Raw genomic sequence first — 20,045 nt, forward strand, 5'->3', positions numbered from 1 at the left:
CGTCAGTATTAACTGTGTCTCCTGGGGCTTTTTCTTTAGGTTAAAAACGTTTCTGCAGGCACACAGGACATGCCTCCTCCCCCTTCTGACTATGTGGACAGAGTGGACAGTCCTGTGGCCTACTCTTCTAATGGTAAAGTGAATGACAAGAGGCCCTATCCGGAGTCTTCCTACAAGTCAACACCGTAAGTAGCATCTTCCTCCTTCAGATAGAATGAGTCTTAAAAATGAGTAATTGGATATACGCTGATAAATCAGTTCCTATTGTACCATTTAAAATAAATGCTTTAAAATAAATAAATAAATTTAACAGTTTCCCAAAGGCTGGAGACTGATCTTTTGCAGTGTTGATGGAGGGTTGGCAGATGAGAAGGGTGGGACTGTCAGCTGGTGGGATCTTCTCCCCCTTCTAAGCTTCTTTTCTCTTGCTGGTTTAAGGGTGAAAGGATAAATCGGGTTTTTCTGCTCTGAAAAAAGTGGTTCTCTTCCCTCTTGCTGGTTTTGAAGTTGAGGTTCAAGTGGAGGATGGTACTGATAGAAGGCAGAGCTGTGTGCGGTTCTGTCTCTCCTTGCCTGTAACTACTAGGTCTCATGAATGGAAGGGGAAGGTTGCAGGTTGATCCACCCCCCAGGCATGTCCATCTTTATTTAACGAGCAGACTTTGTTTGAATTCAGGAATTCTGAGATCTCACTGGCTGTGTTAGATCCTTCATGTTGCTGGGGGATGTGAAACTGATAAAGCCTGTAGGTGTCCGTTTTACAAGTAGTGTAAATAATCTCACACTGAGCTTCTGGCCTAGAGTAGGTGCCATTATGGTTGCTGAAATGGTATCCCTGTTGTGGTTTTAATTTACCGTAAAGCCTAATTCAAATTCAACCTAATGACTAGAGAGGGAAGGGTATTTTGAAATACATTTGTAGACTGGATATAATTTTTGCCTGAGGATGAAAAATTACTCATCTTTTTTTTGAAGATTTTATTTTATTATTTTTTTAAGGTTTTATTTATTTATTTGACAGAGATCACAAGTAAGTAGAGAGGCAGGCAGAGGGGGAGATAGATGGGGAAGCAAACTCCCCGCTGAGCAGAGAGCCTGACTCGGGGCTCTCTGACTCCATCCCAGGACCCTGAGATCATGATCCAAGTGGAAGGCAGAGGCCCCAACACACCGAGCCACCCAGGTGCCCCTGAAGATTTTATTTTTAGGTCACCTCTACACCCACGGTGGGGCTGAAACTCACATGGCCTTGAGATCAAGAGTCACGTATTCCAGCGACTGACTCAGGCAGCCACCCTCTTTTCTATATACAATTCTAGAACTTCAGATTCCTTTGTAGACTAAAAAATAAAGCCTTCCCTGGGTGCCTGCGTGGCTCAGTGGGTTAAATCCTCTGCCTTCGGCTTAGGTCATGATTTTAGGGTTCTGGGATTGAGTCCCACATCAGGCTCTCTGCTCAGCAGGGAGCCTGCTTCCTCCCCTCTCTCTCTCTCTCTCTCTCTGCCTGCCTCTCTGCCTACTTGCGATCTGTCTATCAAATAAATAAATAAATAAATAAAAATCTTTAAATAAAAAAATTTTAAAAATAAAAATAAATTTAAAAAATAAATAAATCTTCCCTTTAACTACTTGGATTGTTTTAAGTTAAAGGTGTATCTGCTGGAAAACTTGGTGTTGCTTCAAAGTTGTATCTCCAGCTCCCGCGCCTACCCCCATCCCTCCCATCTAGTGGTCCACTTTAGGTAGAAATCCCCCCGAATGCACTGTAGTTTGGGCACCTGCAGCTGAGTTAATTGTGGAGTCAGTTTGAGACAATAGCTTTTTTTATTACCCTGGAATGGAACTTGGAAACAGGAGTTTGCCTTACCCTCAATACTTATTTTGTTTGGGTCTTTAGAATTGACTATGCTGGGACACCTGGGTGGCTTAGTGGGTTAAAGCCTCTGTCTTTGGCTGGGGTCATGATCTTGGGGTCCTGGGATCGAGCCCCACATCGGGCTCTCTGCTCCTCGGAGAGCCTGCTTCCTCCTCTCTCTCTGCCTGCCTCTCTGCCTACTTGCAGTCTCTGTCTGTCAAATAAATAAATAAAATAAAATAAAAAAGAATTGACTATGCCATTGGTTTCAGTTGTGAATGATTTGGAGGAAGAGCATTTTCTTTGTTCTCCTGTTTGGATTTTGAGAAAAAGCCAAAGTGCTTGAGGCAGTCAGGGGCAAAGGTGTACAAAGTAGAGACACAATCCTTGTAAAAGTTTAAAAGTATGATTTGTATGACTTCCGTGCATACATAATAAATATTTATAATGCATCTTGTGACCAGCTGTGCCTCTAAATTAATTATAAAGCCTGAATGGTTACATAGTATTCCACATACTGTCTCTTTTCATGAAAACCAAGATATTTTCACAAGTTCATTTGCAATAATTTAAAAATCTTACTTATTCTTGAATAAGCCAGTACATTTGTAAATATAAAATGGAAAAGGGACATAGGTTTAGCTTTTGTCCCCCACTACCTAGTTCCTGTTCCTAGAGGCAGCTAGTGTTACCACTTTCTTTTTTTTTAAGTAGGCTCCACACTGGGCTTGAACTCAGGTGCAGAGCTTGAGCTCACAACCCTGAGATCAAAACCTGAGCTGAGATCAAGAGTCAGATGCTTAACCAATTGAGTCACCCAGGCACCCCACCAATTTTTCTTATATAACTCTTTTTTTTTTTTTTTTAAGATTTTATTCATTTATTTGACAGACAGAGATCACAAGTAGTTAGAGAGGCAGGCAGAGAGAGAGAGGAGGAAGCAGTCTCCTCGCCGAGCAGAGAGCCTGATGCAGGGCTCTATTCCAGGACCCTGGGATCACAACCTGAGCTGAAGGCAGAGGCTTTAACCCACTGAGCCACCCAGGTGCCCCTCTTATATAACTCTTGATTTCTCTTAATTTCTCTTATAATTCCATAAATTATTTTTAAAATATGTTGGCCAAAATGTACATTAGTTAGACCTTTCTTTAGAAAATACTGGCATATTGAGGGGGTACCTGGGTGGCCCAGTATATACCTTTGGCCCAGGTCATGGTCTTGGGGTCCTGGAATCGAGCCCCATGTTGGGCTCCCAGTGGGGAGCCTGCTTCTCCTGCTCCCTCTGCCCCCAATTCGTGGTCCCTTGCTCTTCTCCCTCCATCTCAAATAAAAATAAAATCTTTTAAAAAAATACTAACATATTAAATACATTATTAGCAATACATCTTGGAGATTGTGCGTATCAGTGTACAAAGAGTTTACTGATCTGCTTTATAGCGGCATAATATTCCACCAGATGGATATACTGTACTGTACAAAATGGTTGCTTCCCTACCTTTTAACCCTATATTGATGCACACTTTTCCCCCAGTGTTTTATTACAAATCGCTACAGGATATAAACTTGTACATGAATCACTTTTCACATATGCGAATACATCTGGAAGATAAATAACTAAAAGCAGAAGTGCTGAGCTGGAAGAAATTTCCTGTATCATTTTGATAGGTACACTCGAATTGTAGTCCTCAGGGGGTGTACTTATTTTTATTCCCAGCCTAAACCCTAGAACTTTTTTGAAGGTCTGGGAAATGCAAATGTGATGCCTAGTTTCAAAATCTAGAAGGGGAGGATGGGGATGGTGCTAAGGAATGTGATGGGACATTATGTCCTGTTTTGTATCTATTAATGTTGGAAGGAACTTGCAGCCTCTGGGGAATAATAGATATGGCCAGGTGTTGCCCATGGCAGATTTTCTGCATGCTCTGGAAGATTCAGAGCACATCCACTTGTATGGGGTAGGAGATGCACATTATATAATGGGTTTGTCTGTCCTCAGGCTTTCATAAAGGTGCTTAGTAGCCCACGAGGGCCTCTCCTTGCTCTTGTAGTCCATAGACAAGGAATTAGAGCAGGAACATTGTGTCTGAGGTCCATGGTAAGGATGAGGTACCTCAACACTTAGAATTTTTTCCCCCAGGGCATAACACATTCGGTCAAGAGTACTAATCTTGAACACATACAGTTTGATGATTTTTTTTTGCATGTGTGAATGCTGAAGTCACCATCACCACACCAACAGAGAAACATGCCAAGCACTCCAAAAGGTCCTCATGTGCCCATTCTTCATTGATATCTCCATCCCCCCCCCACAATTTTATTTTATTTTTATTTTTTTTTTAAAGATTTTGTTTATTTATTTGACAGACAGATTACATGTAGGCAGAGAGGCAGGCAGAGAGAGAGGAGGAAGCAGGCTCCCTGCTGAGCAGAGAGCTCGATGCGGGGCTTGATCCCAGGACCCTGAGATCATGACCTGAGCCGAAGGCAGAGGCCTAACCCACTGAGCCACCCAGGCGCCCCCCCACCACCACAATTTTGATGCCTGTAACTGCCTCTTAGTTGAGTTTATTATTGAAGTTCTTATAAAGTGGAATCATACGGTAATTACAGTTGTGTCTGGTGCCTTGTGCTCATCATGTCCTGTATCTTAGAATTTCAAGGCAATTAGAATTCACACTTGGGTTAGGAGATAGCAGAATTTAACTGAAAATGGTTGCTTCCCTACCTTTTCTAGTTAAATTTAGGAGCTACCCGCCCCCCACTAGGTACCTCTCCTGCTATCCTGTCTAAATCCAGGGTGAATTCATCTTTGTAAGTCAAGGAAGTTGAATGTTGGCATGTCCCAGAGCTTTCAAGGTGGGCTGACACCCGAGAGTGCCAATGAACCCTTGTATGGTGCAGTAAAGAAGCCATTACGATAATCTGTTAGGACTGTATACGAGTTGTAGGAATTCACTGGTCCACATTAGACCAAGGAATGGGCTCCCTTCAGGAAGGATGTGAGCCAGGAACTCAGAAGGAAGATATGAGGACTCTTGTTGCTGTGTGGGCTTTATTGTCAGTACAGCTTCTTTTAAAGCAGCATAGTCATCCACTTTTTCCAGGCTACATTGACCTTCCAGCACAGGATTTAGAAAATAGAATGTTTTTTCCCAAAGCTGACATACAAAATATATTGAAAGATTCTTGATTGGCCCTTTTTGAGTCATTGTCATTCCCAAGGCTAGGGAGGTGGGGTTCTCTGATTGACAAGGTTTAGATATTCCCTCCAGTAATGGTGGCAGTTCTAAAATACTACATGGCGGGGCACCTGGGTGGCTCAGTGGGTTAAGCCTCTGCCTTTGGCTCAGGTCATGATCCCAGGGTCCTGGGATCGAGCCCCACATCGGGCTTTCTGCTCTGCAGGTAGCCTGCTTCCTCCTCTCTCTCTGCCTGCCTCTCTGCCTACTTGTGATCTCTGTCAGATAAATAAAGAAAAAATCTTTAAAAATAAATAAATAAAATAAAATACTACATGGCTCAGTCGTTAAGCGTCTGACTTTGGCTCAGGTCAAGATCTCAGAGACAGGGATCGAGTCCCGCTTCAGGCTCTCTGCTCTGCAGGCAGTCTGCTTCTTCCTCTGCCTCTGCCTCTCCTCCCTGTCCCCTCTGTCTCTCAAATAAATAAATAAATTCTTTGGTAAAAAGATTAAAATCAAATAAAATACCATGTACATAATGGACAGTATGCTGATTGATGTTGATCATGTCTTGTTTCTCTTTCCTCGTCGGTACTGGGTGTCATCAGAAAAGAGGATTCTTGTGAATGTGTTTTCAGTTCAGGAATTCTCTTGAACACCTGCCATGTAACCAGTATTTGGCTAGGTGCCCCGGGAATTCCAAGTCCTTGTTCTCATGGAGGTGGCGATCTACTAGGGACAGAAGACCACACCTAGTAGCTACACTGAAAATCAGGGCAAGGTGGGAGAACCAAAGGCAAGTGAGGGAGGATGTGTAAAGAAAACATATGCATAGAAGAGACAGAATACACAAGGGTGAACTTCTGGTCCTGGACACGGAGTTTGGAGACCAGGGAAAGCATACAGCTGGTTGCCTCTTCAGGGTCATGCAGATTATGACCTAATGGAATTTGTATCTAAAGGTAGGTTCAGAGATTATTGACAGTACACATATTCCCTCTTTTTAAAAAAAAAAAAAAAAGTTTTATTTATTTATTTGAGAGACAGAGATCACAAGTAGGCAGAGTGGCAGGCGGGGTGGGAGGGAAGCTGAGCAGAGAGCCCGATGCGGGGCTCGATCCTAGGACCCTGAGATCATGACCTGAGCCGAAGGCAGAGACTTAACCCACTGAGCCCCCCGGGCGCCCCCATATTCCCTAGCTCTTAACTGTATATATACTTGTAAGCATTTTGTGTTTAGGTTTTATGCTGTATCAAGTATGTTACCCCTCTGGTGTTAAAAGTATGTAGGAGAGTGGGAGGTGGAAAACTTCCAAAGTAAAGAGCTATTTATTTATTTTAAAAGATTGTATTTATTTATTTGAGAGAGAGAGAGTGTGTACAAGCAAGGGGAAGGGGCAGAGGAGCCCAACAAGGTAAAGATTTGTAAGATCAATATCTAAAGTAATTATGGGAGGAGGCCCTTTTTAATGTTTTGGGTTTTGTTCTTTTCTACTTTCTTTTGCTGTTTGGCTTCCTCCTCCTCTAGTCACTACTCCCTCAGATACACCTACTGCGTTCCCAGAGCGAGAAGCATAATACTGGCAGTTTTGGCAGAGTGTCTAGGAACTTGTTACTCATTGACTCATGGAGAAAGTCACATTTTCCCTTCTTTAGATGTAGCAATAACAAAGCATACAAAGCCACTGTAATCTGAATACATTCAAAAGTAGGCATAAATCCCACTTAACCACCGCAACTGTGCATACACATCCCAACGCTTTAGGTTTCTACAAGACATTAGTACGTGTGATAGAAATCTGAAGACTGACAACAGTTAGTGGCAAGCAGTTCTGGATCACCTAGAAAATAGATTACACCTCACAGACAGAGCTCATGATGAGAGCTTCTGTAAATTGAAAGCAGTGAGAAAACAAAAATCTTAAGACATTTTATTTATTTTTTTAAAAGTTTTTATTTATTTATTTGACAGAGAGAGATCACAAGCAGGCAGAGAGGCAGGCAGAGAGAGAGGAGGAAGCAGGCTCCCTGCTGAGCAGAGAGCCTGATGTGGGGCTCCATCCCAGGACCCTGACTGAGATCATGACCTGAGCCAAAGGGCAGCGGCCCAACCACTGAGCCACCCAGGCGCCCCTCTTAAGACATTTTAAATAGTTGGTTTGAATATCAAGGCTGAGGCTGGAAAGTCTGGCGTGTCTTTTGTCTTCCTTTCAGTGCTCTTCTTGCCCTTCTGCAGCTCTGCTGCCAGGAAGAGTTAAGCTCTGCATCGCTGTCACTCACATGTACTTAACCATTGCCATAGCTCTTGCTACTTATTTCTGTGTTTGGCCTCGTTTTCATGCTTGGCACAGAAACATTTGCAATAAAAAATCTAATGCAATATTAAATAATTGCATTAGGAAAATAAGTCTAATAATTGTAATGCTTCCATGCCATTCAGTCTACATGGCTATAAGATGACCTTAGCAGTTTAAATTTTTAGTACTTGAGTTTTTCTAGATTATATCTTGACAAGAAAACTGCTGAAGAGGAGTCTAGAATTAATATTAAAAATGCATACCTCTGGGGTCCCTGGGTGGCTCAGTGGGTTAAAGTCTCTGCCTTTGGCTCAGGTCATGATCCCAGGGTCCTGGGATCCAGTCCCTCATTGGACTCTCTGCTCAGGGGGGAGCCTGCTTCCCTCTCTATCTGCCTCTCTGCCTATCTCTCTCTGTCAAATAAATAAACAAAATCTTTAAATAAAAAAATGCTTACCTCTGAGAGTCATCTTCCAAAGGTAGATAGGTACGTGCATTTCTCTTCAACTCTGAATTCCACGAACCTGGAAGAACCTGTGGAAAAGAATTCTGAGTGTTATTTTCTTGACCGCCTTTTGTGGAGTAAGTCCCTGGCACAGGTCCAGAAAACACCTCTCACACAGCAGCCTGGGCTTCCTAAAGTGCAATCTTGGGTCCATCTTACTCAGAAGGATTTCCAGAGGGCCTCCCCTTACATTGGAACCTCTGGTGTGTTCCAGAGGGTCTGAGCTGGTGCTAACCTGAACGCAGGAGCCTGGGGATCTCCATCATGCAGAGTACGTGAACTGCTTGTACGAACACACGTAGGTGTGGATGTCTCTTAGTGCATACTGTTGTCGCTCTCTGTGGTTACGGTGCTCTTGCTGGCCACGGGGTGTAGTGGACCCCACCATCCCTGAACACTGCTTGCTGTTTCGTTAGGGTGCCGGAAGTGGTGCAGGAGCTGCCGGTGACCTCGCCCGTGGATGACTTCAGGCAGCCTCGCTACAGCAGCAGCAGCAACTATGAGACTCCTTCCAGAAGAGCCCCCACGAAAGGAAGAGCAGGCAGGTCCAAGCGGCCGGAGCAGGACCACTATGAAACAGACTATACGACTGGCGGCGAGTCGTGCGACGAGCTGGAGGAGGACTGGATCAGGTAGTGGATGGCCTCGTGCAGGAACTGCCTATGCCGGTTCTGATGTTAGCCTGGGCCAGCCGGCTGGGGGAAGTGCATGCGGGCTCAGCTGGGCTTGGGTGGTACAATTTCATCCTTGAAAAGCCAGGACTGGAGGCTCTTTTCCCCCCTAGTACTCTTTGGTAACAAAGGTGGATGGGGAGGGGTCTGTTTGGCTGTGACTGTGTTCTAAAAACATGTTGAGCATCTTTCACGAGGTGACTGATGTTGGGGCACCAGTTATCACCCAAGAAGGGTCTTCCAAACAAAGAAAACATGAGTATACAGAAACTGCGGTTACTGATCATAAAATTCCCAGACCAATGCTATGGCTTTGTTTTGGCATTCACTTTATTTTTTTTTTTAAAGGTATATTGATTTTTTTTTTTAAGATTTTATTTATTTATTTGACCGACAGAGATCACAAGCAGGCAGAGAGGCAGGCAGAGAGAGAGGAGAAAGCAGGCTCCCCTTGGAGCAGAACCCTGATGTGGGGCTCAATCCCAGGACCCTGAGATCATGACCAAAGCTGAAGGCAGAGGGCTTAACCCACTGAGCCACCCAGGTGCCCCTGGCATTCACTTTTAAGTTAAAATTTCATGATGAGACCAGAGATTCTTTTAGAAGTTTAATCCTCTGGGTGGCTCAGTGGGTTGGGCCTCTGCCTTTGGCTCAGATCATGATCTCAGGGTCCTGGGATCGAGCCCCACATCGGGCTCTCTGCTCAGCCAGGACCCTGCTTTCCCCTCCCTCTCTGCCTGCCTGTCTGCCTACTTGTGATCTCTGTCTGTCCAAAAAAAAAAAAAAAAATTTAATCTGGAGGATTTTGGCAGTTACATAAACAGTGGGCAATGCAGTGTTCTGGGGGAGGTGTGGTTAAGTTCCTGTGTGTGCTGGTGGTTGAGTTACAGTGCATAATTACCAACTCTGCTCGTGGTGGTGTGTGGCCCTTTGATGCTCAGGTATTCTGAAAAGTGGGGTACAAATCAGAAACATCTGTAGTGTGAATCGTGGTGCATCAAAACATTGCTTCTCAGGGTAGAAGGAGGGATGAGTGGTATAGTAGAGTATGAAATCTCACTGGTGATTCTCATTCTTCATTCCCCTTTCTTCACAAGAGTTCTTGGCCAGGGACACCTCAGTAGTTCAATAGGTTAACCTCAGTTTTGGCTCAGGTGGTGAGATTGAGCCACATTTCCAGTGGGAAATTTACTTGAGATTCTCTCCCTCTCCCCCTCCCCTACACGCTTGCTCGCTCTCTGTCTCTCAAATGAATAAATCTTCAAAATAGAAGTTCTTGGCCAAGTTCAGCCATCTAGATATAAAATATATTTTTAACTAGAACCATGGAAGATTTAAATGAAAACTTTTTTTTTTTTTTAAGATTTTATTTATTTATTTGACAGAGATCACAATTAGGCAAAGAAAGAGAGAGGAGGAAGCAGGCTCCCCACAGAGCAGAGCCCCATGCGGGGCTCGATCCCAGGGCCTGGGGATTATGACCTGAGATGAAAGCAGAGGCTTTAACCGACTGAGCCACCCAGGCACCCCTAAATTAAAACTTGTAAGAAGCCTCAATTCTTACTCCTCTTTTGAGCAAATCATTTCATTTCTCATCTTTGTAAAATGAAGATGTTAAAAGGCCAATTTAGATGTAAAAATGTTAATTCCTTGTTGTTGTGAAGTTCCTTAGTCCTGTGAAACAATTCAGAGTATTTCCTCAGTGGATTGTTAGTTAATGAGCATCACAGTGACACATAAAAAATGGCTAGTATATTGAGAATTACAAGTGATGCAGAATTTCAGGGCTTTTTTTCAGTTTTGTGCACTGCTGCATTATTTGTATGCTGAGCATGTATTTTTGTACATGTACATTTTAAAGTCTACTTCTGTAATCAAAGGACTCAAAATAAGCTATTCCTGTTTAGGAAAACAAGATCAATTTAAAAAGACAGTCTAGGGGCGCCTGGGTGCCTCAGTGGGTTAAAGCCTCTACCTTCGGCTTGGGTCATGATCCCCGGGTCCTGGGATCGAGCCCCATATCAGGCTCTCTGCTCAGCGGGGAGCCTACTTCCTCCTCTCTCTCTGCCTGCATCTCTGCCTACTTGTGATCTCTGTCTGTCAAATAAATAAATTTTTAAAATCTTTAAAAAAAATAAAAATAAAAAGACAATCTAAAAACTGTAGTTGGTAGCAGAAAACAACTACTTGGCTGTCACCTGCTCTGCTCTGCTCTGCTCTGTGATGATGAAAACATACTTATGTTCCAAAATTCCAGTTTTAAGACTTTAAACAGAAATATTCTATGATTGTGTGGTGTTGTATATTTAGAATAAGTGAGTTCCTATGACTTTACTTTTAAAGTTCATAAATGATTTTTAATTTTCTTTATTTTTTTTTAAGATTTTTGTTTATTTATTTGATAGACAGAGATCACAAGTGGGCAGAGAGGCAAGCAGAGAGAGAGAGAGGAGGAAGCAGGTCCCTGCTGAGCAGAGACCCTGATACGGGGCTCGATCCCAGTACCCTGGGATCATGACCTGAGCCGAAGGCAGAGGCTTTAACCCACTGAGCCATCCAGGCGCCCCTTTAATTTTATTTCTAAAAATTATATAAGTACAGTAATTTATTTTTCAAAAGATGTATTTATTTTAGAGACCATGCACAAACTGGGGGAGAGGGAGAGAGAGAGAAGTAATCTCAAGCAGGCTCCCCACTGAAGTTGAGCCAACACTAGGCTTGATCCCAGGACCTTACTAAGGTCATGACCTGAGCAAAAACCAAGAGTCAACCACTCAGCTCACTGGGACACCCAGGCACTGCACTCCCCACAAGCATAGTATATATATTTTTTCAAGCATAGTATTTTTAAAAGCATAAGCAGTGATATATAAAGTATAATCATTCTTTTTTTTTTTTTGAGAGAAGGAGAGAGTGCAAGCAGGCGGGAAGGGACAGAGGGAGTGGGCGAGAATCTTAAGCAGCCACCATGCTGAGCATGGAGCCCGAAGAGGATTGGTTTTATGACCTAAACTGAAATCAAGAGTCTGATCCTCATCTGACTGAGCCACCCAGGTGCCCCTGAAGTATAATCTTCTTAAGAGAACTCATTTGCATCCCACCTTTCTCTTTCTGTAAGCAACAAAACGAAAGCAGGAGATTGTAATTTTCCATATCCCACCAGCTTCATTATCTTTGATGAAGAAATACTGTGATTTATGTCGGCTAGAGTCATAGTCATTTTTTCAATTTTTAGAGAATATCCACCTATTACTTCAGATCAACAAAGACAACAGTACAAGAGAAATTTCGACACTGGCCTGCAGGAATATAAGAGCTTACAAGCAGAACTCGATGAGGTCAATAAAGAACTCTCTCGTCTGGATAAAGAATTGGATGACTATAGAGAAGAAAGTGAAGAGTACATGGTAAATTCAGACCTAATAATTACATATTATAGATGATGTTATTCTAATCTATGAGGATAGAGTATCCTTTCTGTTAATGCAGACTCAGATTTGGCTAGCAGTTCTCAAATTGATTTCCTTGAAAAACAGCTGAAATCCTGTCTTGGATGAAAGTCTTTCCAAAATGAAGAGTGTACTAACGTAGTTACAAAGTACAAAAATTAGGCTATGTACATTTATCCCTTTCTATTAAAGAAAAAAGCTATATTTTTCTATTTATAAACACAGTTCATTCTTTATATAAAATATTAAGCAAACAGAATTGGGTACTGAAAAATAAACTGCCTTAAATTCTGTCAGTTGGTTGTCACCAAAATATTGGTTGTTAATATAGCCCCTTCGTGCACAAGTGCACCTAGACACACACTATCTTTGATATGAAGTTATCTTGTGTTTTACTACATCCTTCTTATTATTTTTCTCAGCAGTAGCTTATGGTGGTGGTGGTGTTTTCCCCCATGGCTGAGATAATGTTTGTCTGTGAAAGTTACTCTTTCCTTTTTAATCCCCCTTTCTATACTGTACTCTTTACAAGGAAGTCACTGTTCCTACATCACCCTTCAGGAATGGGAAATTACGCTTTAGCTCTTTAAAGACAGTGCACTTACACAAATTATTTGGAATTCTTGTGCATAAGAAATATGTCACTTCCTCACGTTTATTTATTTTAATCATTTATATCCGTATTGACATAAATTTATGTCGGTACTGACATAAATGGATATCTGTTTTATGCTTTGCGTTATAATCCAATACTAGTTTATTGCTCAAAATATTTTATATATGTATAGTATATAATAACATATCTATAATATATACATCACAAATATATATATTAGTGTGGGGATATGTCTGTACACTTACATATATACATAATACATATATATTTAAGTTAGTTACTAAGGAGCTTAGACCAGTTTCATAATGGGCTATAACCAGATGAAAGCTATGCTTTAGTGAAGGTCTCTCTGGTGTCAGCGTGGCACATGGACCAACATGGGGACAGATGAGAGGCAGCTAAACAAAATAGTTAACCTGTCTATGAAAATGAAACATGAGGAATAAGTCATACATTTCTCTTTACTGGCTGCCTTAAGGCCCTCTGGCTGACTGTAATAGTTGTTAGAACCTAAAGACTTCATTATTTTAATTGCCTGTCATTTTGGCATTGGTATCAGTTTTAGCTCTAAAATAGAACATCAGGAATGTTATTTTTGAAAGAGAAAATGCCCCGCTAACCATCCTCTATTGTGTTTCTCATTAATAGGCTGCTGCCGATGAGTACAATAGACTGAAGCAAGTTAAGGGAGTAAGTATCCCAGATTGTAAGATCCTTCGAGGAAGAATTTTTCTATTATATGTCTTTTATTTAACCTTTTGAAATGACTATGAACACTTAGCACACAAGCACTGATTATGACAAAAGGCCCTAAAACCACAAGCTGAAAACTGTAACAGAAGGTAGAACTTCATTTCAGTTGTTTGCAGCTACAACCAATTCTGATAAGCTTTTTTAAAAACTTGAAGTATATATATACAGAAACCACACATCATGAGTGTACAACGTGGTAAATTTTCACCAAGCAACCATCTACCTTTGTAGCTGGCACCCAGATGAAGAAATACATTTCCCAGTGTATACATTTCCCTGGTAAACCCCTCTTGTGCTCTCCTCCAGTTTTTCTTCTCCCCACAGATAACTACCATCCTATTTTCTACCAACATAGAGGAGAAGAGTGAGTTTAGCCAACATAGAGGAGTTTAACCTATTTTGGACTTAATGTACATGGAATCATGTAGTATGTATATTTTAGATGTGATTTCTTTTTTAAAAGATTTTATTTATTTATTTATTTATTTATTTATTTATTTATTTATTTGAGAGAGAGTGAAAGCACAAGCACAGAAGGATCAGAGGGAAAAGCAGGCTCTGTGCTAAGCATGGAGTCCAATATGGGCCTTGGTTGGGCTTGGCTTGTTCCCAGCTTATGGCTTTTATAATTAATGCAGCTTGAAACATTTTTGTAAGTGTCTCTGCACATGTGAACACATTTGTTAGGTGTGTGCTTGGGAGTGAAATTTCAGGGTCATTGGGCAAGTATCTGTCTGACCTCGGATAAATGGTGTCAACGGCTTTCCTGGTTTGCCAGTATTTTCCCAGTGAGCTGTGTAGATTCCTTTTGCTCCATATCCTTGTCAACACTTGGCTTTATCGGTCTGTCTTGGTTTAAAACTTTGTTTTTAATAGGTATTATATTAAATTTTTTTAAAAATTACAAAATACCATAATTTTAAATGCAAGAACTTAAAAGAGCATATAGTGGGGGCATCTTTGTTCTTGGGGTTTTGAGTTCAAGCCCCATGTTGGCTGTAGAGATTACTTTAAAATTTTTTTTTTAATTTAAAAAAAGGAAAGGAAAGGGTATATAGTAAAATTCCCTGTCTTACTCCCCATTTACCTATTTCTCCTTTCCCAAGTCAACCAATATCACCAGTTTTTGTTTGACTAATTGTTTTTTAAAGATTTTGTTTTTCGAGAAGCTCCTGGGGGCTCAGCTGATTAAGTTGTCTGCCCTCAGTTCAGATCATATTCCCAGGGTCCCGGCATCGAGTCTGGTATCGGGCTGTCTCCTAAGCAGAGAGTCTCCTTCTCCCTCTCCTTCTGCCCCTCCCCCCATTCATGCTCACTTGCATTCTCTTTCTCTGTGTGTCAGATAAATCTTTTTGGGAGTCCCTGGGTGGCTCAGCCGATAAAGCATCTGCCTTCAGCTCAGGCCATGATCCCAAGGTCCTGGGATGGAGCCCCACATTGGGCTCCCTGCTCAGCAGGAGGCCTGCTTCTCCCTCTCTCTCTGCCTATAGCTCCCCATTTGTGTGCCCACTTTCTTTCTCTCTCTCTGTCAAATAAGTCTTTTAAAAAAAAAAAAAGATTTGTTTTTGGGGTGCCTGGGTGGCTCAGATGGTTAAGCGTCTGCCTTCGGCTTAGGTTATGATCTCTAGGTCCTGGGATCGAGCCCTACATTGGGCTCCCCGCTCTGCTGGGAGCCTGTTTCTCCCTCTGCCCCTCCCCCTCCTGGTGTGCGTGCGAGCACACACTTGCTCTCTCTCAAATAAATAAATAAAATCTTTTAAAAAATTGTTTTTAAGTTCTCTCTACACTCAGTGTGGTGCTTGACCCCACAACCCCGAGACCAAGAATCACATGCTCTACCAGTTGAACCAGCCAAGCACCCTTGCTTTAATGATTTTTTTAGATGATGTGTTAGCAAAAAATCCAGCTAATTTTTGGGGTCACTTTACAAATAACTAGAAATTAGCATATGCTTTGTAAAACTCAGGTTAGAAGATACAATTGAGCAAAAAGAATCAACCGCCTGTATGATCAGAGAAACTGCCTATTACTCCAGTATTACTCCATTCCTCAACCCAACAATTTTGACATATTCCATGATTATTTTGCTTCACCTCTGCCTTCCTAGCAGCTAACACAACTTGTTTTTATTCTGTTAAATTTACCTGGTTTATTTATTTTTTTTCTTTTTTAGTCTGCAGATTACAAAAATAAGAGGAATTATTGCAAGCAGCTGAAGAGCAAATTGTCCCACATCAAGAAAATGGTGGGAGATTATGACAGACAGAAAACATAAAAGACAAATGGCATAAACTTGAGAGATTAAGAAGTATTTGACATCTCTGCAATGTTGTCAGAAGGCGAAATGACTTTGGATTCTAACCCAGGAGACCAAGTCTTTGTGATCATTACAAAGTTTTGGTAGCTTTAATATCATCAGTATTGAAGCATTTTATAACTAGCTTTTGATAATCAACTGGGCTGAACACTCCATTTAAGGATTCTAGGCTTTAAACTTTGGCTGCTGTATTAAGGACTGACTGACTACAGGTTGAGGATTTTAAACCTTGAAGCACGGTGACCTGTGCTGTGAACTTGCACAGTCTTCTGTTAATACGTAAGTGTGCTCATTAGTTCCCATAGGCTATCTTGTCCATTCTTCCCGGAGTTCTGCCTTCAGAACTGTTATTTATAACCATTCCTTCTCAGGTAAGGAAATTCTGTCCCTGCAGTGAAGTGTCTGAAGTGAAAGTGCTTGTTTCCTGGCTTGCAGTGTTGGTTAAGTCTGTTTTATGACTTGAGTCCATGAATAAAGTCCCTGGCCTTTTGTATGTTAGCTGTGTTAGCTAACTACAACCTTCCTGTTGATTTCTTTCTGCGAATCAATGGTGTTAAAAAGAGCTTCTATTATTTTATGTTATCCAGATAATAAAGATCATATAAAAATAACAAATTATGGGAACTTAAAGATTGTATATAGATTCACTTTTTAAGAATCAAAATTTAAAGCTCCTGGTTAGAATTCTGTTGTGTAACCTAAAATACGTTGTAATCTTTTATGGTTTACATGCATTGTTTGTTTGTTTGTTTTTAAACCAACTAGGCTTTTTCATTATATCAGAGTATCTGATGACGTTGCTGATTCAGTTGTGACTTGAATTGAACAATGTTCAGGTTCTGTACATACTTTCTAAGGTATTAAACCTGGTGTTGTCTCTCTTTCATACACTTGTTTTACATCATTAGTGCTGTTAAGTTTTTGGAAAATCATACTCAGTTTTATCTGTTCATGTTTTAAACTATTTTGGGTGCTGTGCTGGTTGCTCACTTTCCCAGTCTTGGCTATCAGAAGGATGATTTTTCTGGAAATAGAATGCAATCCCACAAAACATGAAATTACTTCAGATGGTACCCTTGGTTCACCACTTGTTTTTTAAATTTAAATTTTTATTAGTAAAGTGTAATTAGCTGATAGTAGTGGGCATATAGTGAGCACAGTTGGTTGTGATTATCCCCCCAGTTTAGAACTGTTTTTTGTGAAAATTTTTGAAGAATAAACTTTAAATAATCATTAGTATACAATTCAGACATTTAAGTATGTAATTCTTTATATACAAGTCTGAATCTTTTTCCAAAGATATATCTTAAAATAATTTTTCTATTATAACATTGATTCATTTCTTCAAATTGAAGAAATTCTTAATTTTCCATGTGCCTTACATACTTACTACAAAAGGTAATAGTTTATAGTTTTCATACCTTTTGGTTTTACACCAGACGGTAAAGACTCTCTTGAGCAACTTAACTCAGTTTTATGTATGCTAAAATTGAAATTTCTTTGTTCTTGGAAGTCAGTGTACTTAGATTATGAAGATAGGAAGGTTGCTGGGGTTCTGACAAAACAAAAGTGTACAGCTGAATGAACAGAATCAAATAGCATGAATTTCCACTGTAAAATTGTGTCAGAAAATTGGACTTAGAAATAAAATAACAAAACCATTTCTCAAATGTGGTACTTAAATACCTCTTGGAATTAAGCAGCTGGATGTAACTTTAAGAACCACTTAGGCCAAATTCTAGTTTGGAAAATTAAAGGTTTAGATTAGATGTCAGAGGTCTCATACAGCTCTGACCTGAGATGCTTACTTCTGCAGTCTGCCTTCTAATATAAACAGTTGTTCCAGAAGTTCTGTTGGGAAAGCCTGTGATCCTGCTTGATCCTGCTGATAGCTGCACACAGGGATTCCTTTATGTAGGTGATTTTGTATTAAAAGTAGATAAGATAAATATTTTAATTTCTCTGTATTTTGAAAAATTTAAAGAAATATAGAAAACTATAAACATATGTATATCCATCTTCCAGAAAGAACGGGTGTTAGTTTTTTCATATATGCCGTGTAGTTTTGGAAATAAATTGAAGGCTACTAGTATTTATAGTAAAAGTTAAACTGTATCCACGCACATATATAAAATTATCATTTAATCCTTATAACATTCCATTGACATGTAATCATTTCTCATCTTCATTTAACATGTAAGAAAACTGATGATGTGGTAGGTTGACTGGTCCCCCATCACACAGTGGCAAGTGATTAAATAGGATTGGAATCTTGGTCTGTTGGAGTATTAGGTTCTGTACTCCCGTTCTGGGTTGACTGTCACTAAATTCATGGGTTGGGTAAAATGGGATTGCTCTGTCTGGTGTTAATAAAATATATTTTAAGAGTATTTTAAGTACTTTCAATTGATATAAAATGTTTCATATGAAATACTGAAAGTATCTATAATGACCAGAATGGGTGTGTGTGTGTGTTTGTGTGTGTGTGTGTGTGTGTGTGTCTCCGCTCGTTCTGTATGAGCAACAGAAGAAGGAGTTCTCCAGTCGTGGCTCTAGGGACCTTCTTGAATTGAGGTTGTTTAAGACTTCCTCACCCAGAGCTGTCTTCCCTGCTTCATCACTGTGATAGGAAATACCTCGTCTGCACATTTCTGAAGGCTCAGCTGGAGGAATCAGGATTCAGACCCAGTCTCCTGGCAGCTTGTGGTTCTCCACTAACTGTGTGACTTCTCTTCTGTGAAAGGATGAATGACTTAGGTGGAGGGCTGTGTCATCCTTCCTCCTGTGTTTCATATTGTTCACATGTCTTAATGTGAACAGTTTTCATAAAAAAAAATGCCCAAGTAATTTGGGCAGTTTTTACAAAGCACTGTTAAGTTAAAATAATACCACTTTGCAGTTAGAGAAAAGCATGGAAACATAACTGTGATTTTATGGGGGGGACTGCAACCCAGTATAGGCATCCCCCCAAGATTTCTAGTGGCTGCCACAGGACCCGCTGGCTCCTCCCTGTTTGTGTTGTCCTATTCTTCCTTTGCCCTGCAGCAGTTACTTGCTGTGTGACCTTGGACAAATTACCTAGCTTTCCTGTCCCTCAGTTTGCTTATTTGTGTGAGAACTATGTGTACCTATTCCCATAGTTGTTATGAAGGTAATGCAGGACTTAGAACAACAGTCCTTATCACAACATAATAAATATGCCAGTTACACCTAGTTTCCAAAGCTGCAAGGTGAGACTCGAAACAAGCTTTTAAAAAGCAAATCGTGTGTAAGAGTGTATAATCATCCCAATCCTTATTGGTCTGTGCTGGGTGCAGCCTTAGGGTATCAATTCTTTTGACTTTTAGGTAGATAACGGCATTAGGCTTGGCACTGTGACTTCAGGGATGATAACAAATCCTTTACGTGTCAAAATAAGGATTATTCTATACTGTTAAAAGCAGTTGGGGTGCCTGGGTGGCTCAGTGGGTTATAGCCTCTGCCTTCGGTTCTGGTCATAATCCTGGGGTTCTGGGATCGAGCCCTGCATCGGGCTCTCTGCTCGGCAGGGAGCCTGCCTCTCCTCTCTGCCTGCCTCTCTGCCTACTTGTGATTTCTGTCTATCAAATGAATAAATCTTTAAAAAAATAAAAAGTTGTGAAGGTTTTTAATGAGTCTCTGCAGTGTGTGAGGCTTCATCTAAAGGTATTGGAAAAGGCAAGTCTACCTCTTCCAGTCTGAATTTTGGCACAATAACATTGGCTGAGCTCTTCATAAATTTATTAAGCCTGGTGGCTGTGTCTAGCTACCCATGGGCAAAGAACAGACTGTTCCATTCTTCATAGCTATCCTTTAGTTTTACTAGTTGAAACATTAGGCTAGATTAGATCCATTTCTTCTCCCAATTTGTACACAATTAGAATATTGTGTCAGCCCTAGTTATGTCAGGGGATTACCATGGATTTATACATGCTTTGTTTTGTCTTGGTACAACTTCTAGTTAAGATCCTTGACTAAAATATATACAGAGGAGAGTAAACTCCACAGTTGTGAATTTGAATGATCCAGCCTCCTCTCCACAAATGCACTTTGCTGGGGACTCTTTTTTTTTTTTTTTTTTTTTTTTTCCATTTAAAAGAAAAGCCATCCCTAGGGTTGCTGGCTAGCTCAGTTGGTAGAACATGGGACTCTTGATAGAGTCATGAGTTCAAGCCCCACATTGGGTATAAACCCTACATTTTTTTTAAAAAAATTGGAATTTTTAAAAAAAGATTTTATTTATTTATTTGACAGAAATACAAGTAGATGGAGAGGCAGGCAGAGAGAGAGGGAAGCAGGCTCCCTGCTGAGCAGAGAGCCCAATGCGGGACTCGATCCCAGGACCCTGAGATCATGACCTGAGCCGAAGGCAGCGGCTTAACCCA

At 40.8% G+C, this 20,045-nt stretch overlaps 1 protein-coding gene across 3 annotated transcripts in view; it reads left to right on the forward strand.

Moving 5' to 3' along the window:
* Positions 1–18,032, forward strand: part of OCLN (occludin) — a 64,392-nt gene extending 46,360 nt beyond the window's left edge. For all 3 annotated transcript variants that reach the window (XM_059418025.1, XM_059418023.1, XM_059418024.1), the window contains exons 5-9: positions 40–185; positions 8,253–8,468; positions 11,743–11,914; positions 13,221–13,262; positions 15,499–18,032. In XM_059418025.1, coding sequence (XP_059274008.1) covers positions 40–185; positions 8,253–8,468; positions 11,743–11,914; positions 13,221–13,262; positions 15,499–15,600 — 678 coding nt within the window. In that variant the 3' untranslated portion in view covers positions 15,601–18,032. The remainder of the gene's footprint in view (positions 1–39; positions 186–8,252; positions 8,469–11,742; positions 11,915–13,220; positions 13,263–15,498) is intronic.
* The last annotated feature ends 2,013 nt before the right edge of the window (positions 18,033–20,045 follow it).

Source organism: Mustela nigripes, chromosome 12 (genome assembly GCF_022355385.1).
Source record: "Mustela nigripes isolate SB6536 chromosome 12, MUSNIG.SB6536, whole genome shotgun sequence".
In the NCBI taxonomy this organism is placed as follows: Eukaryota; Metazoa; Chordata; class Mammalia; order Carnivora; family Mustelidae; genus Mustela; species Mustela nigripes.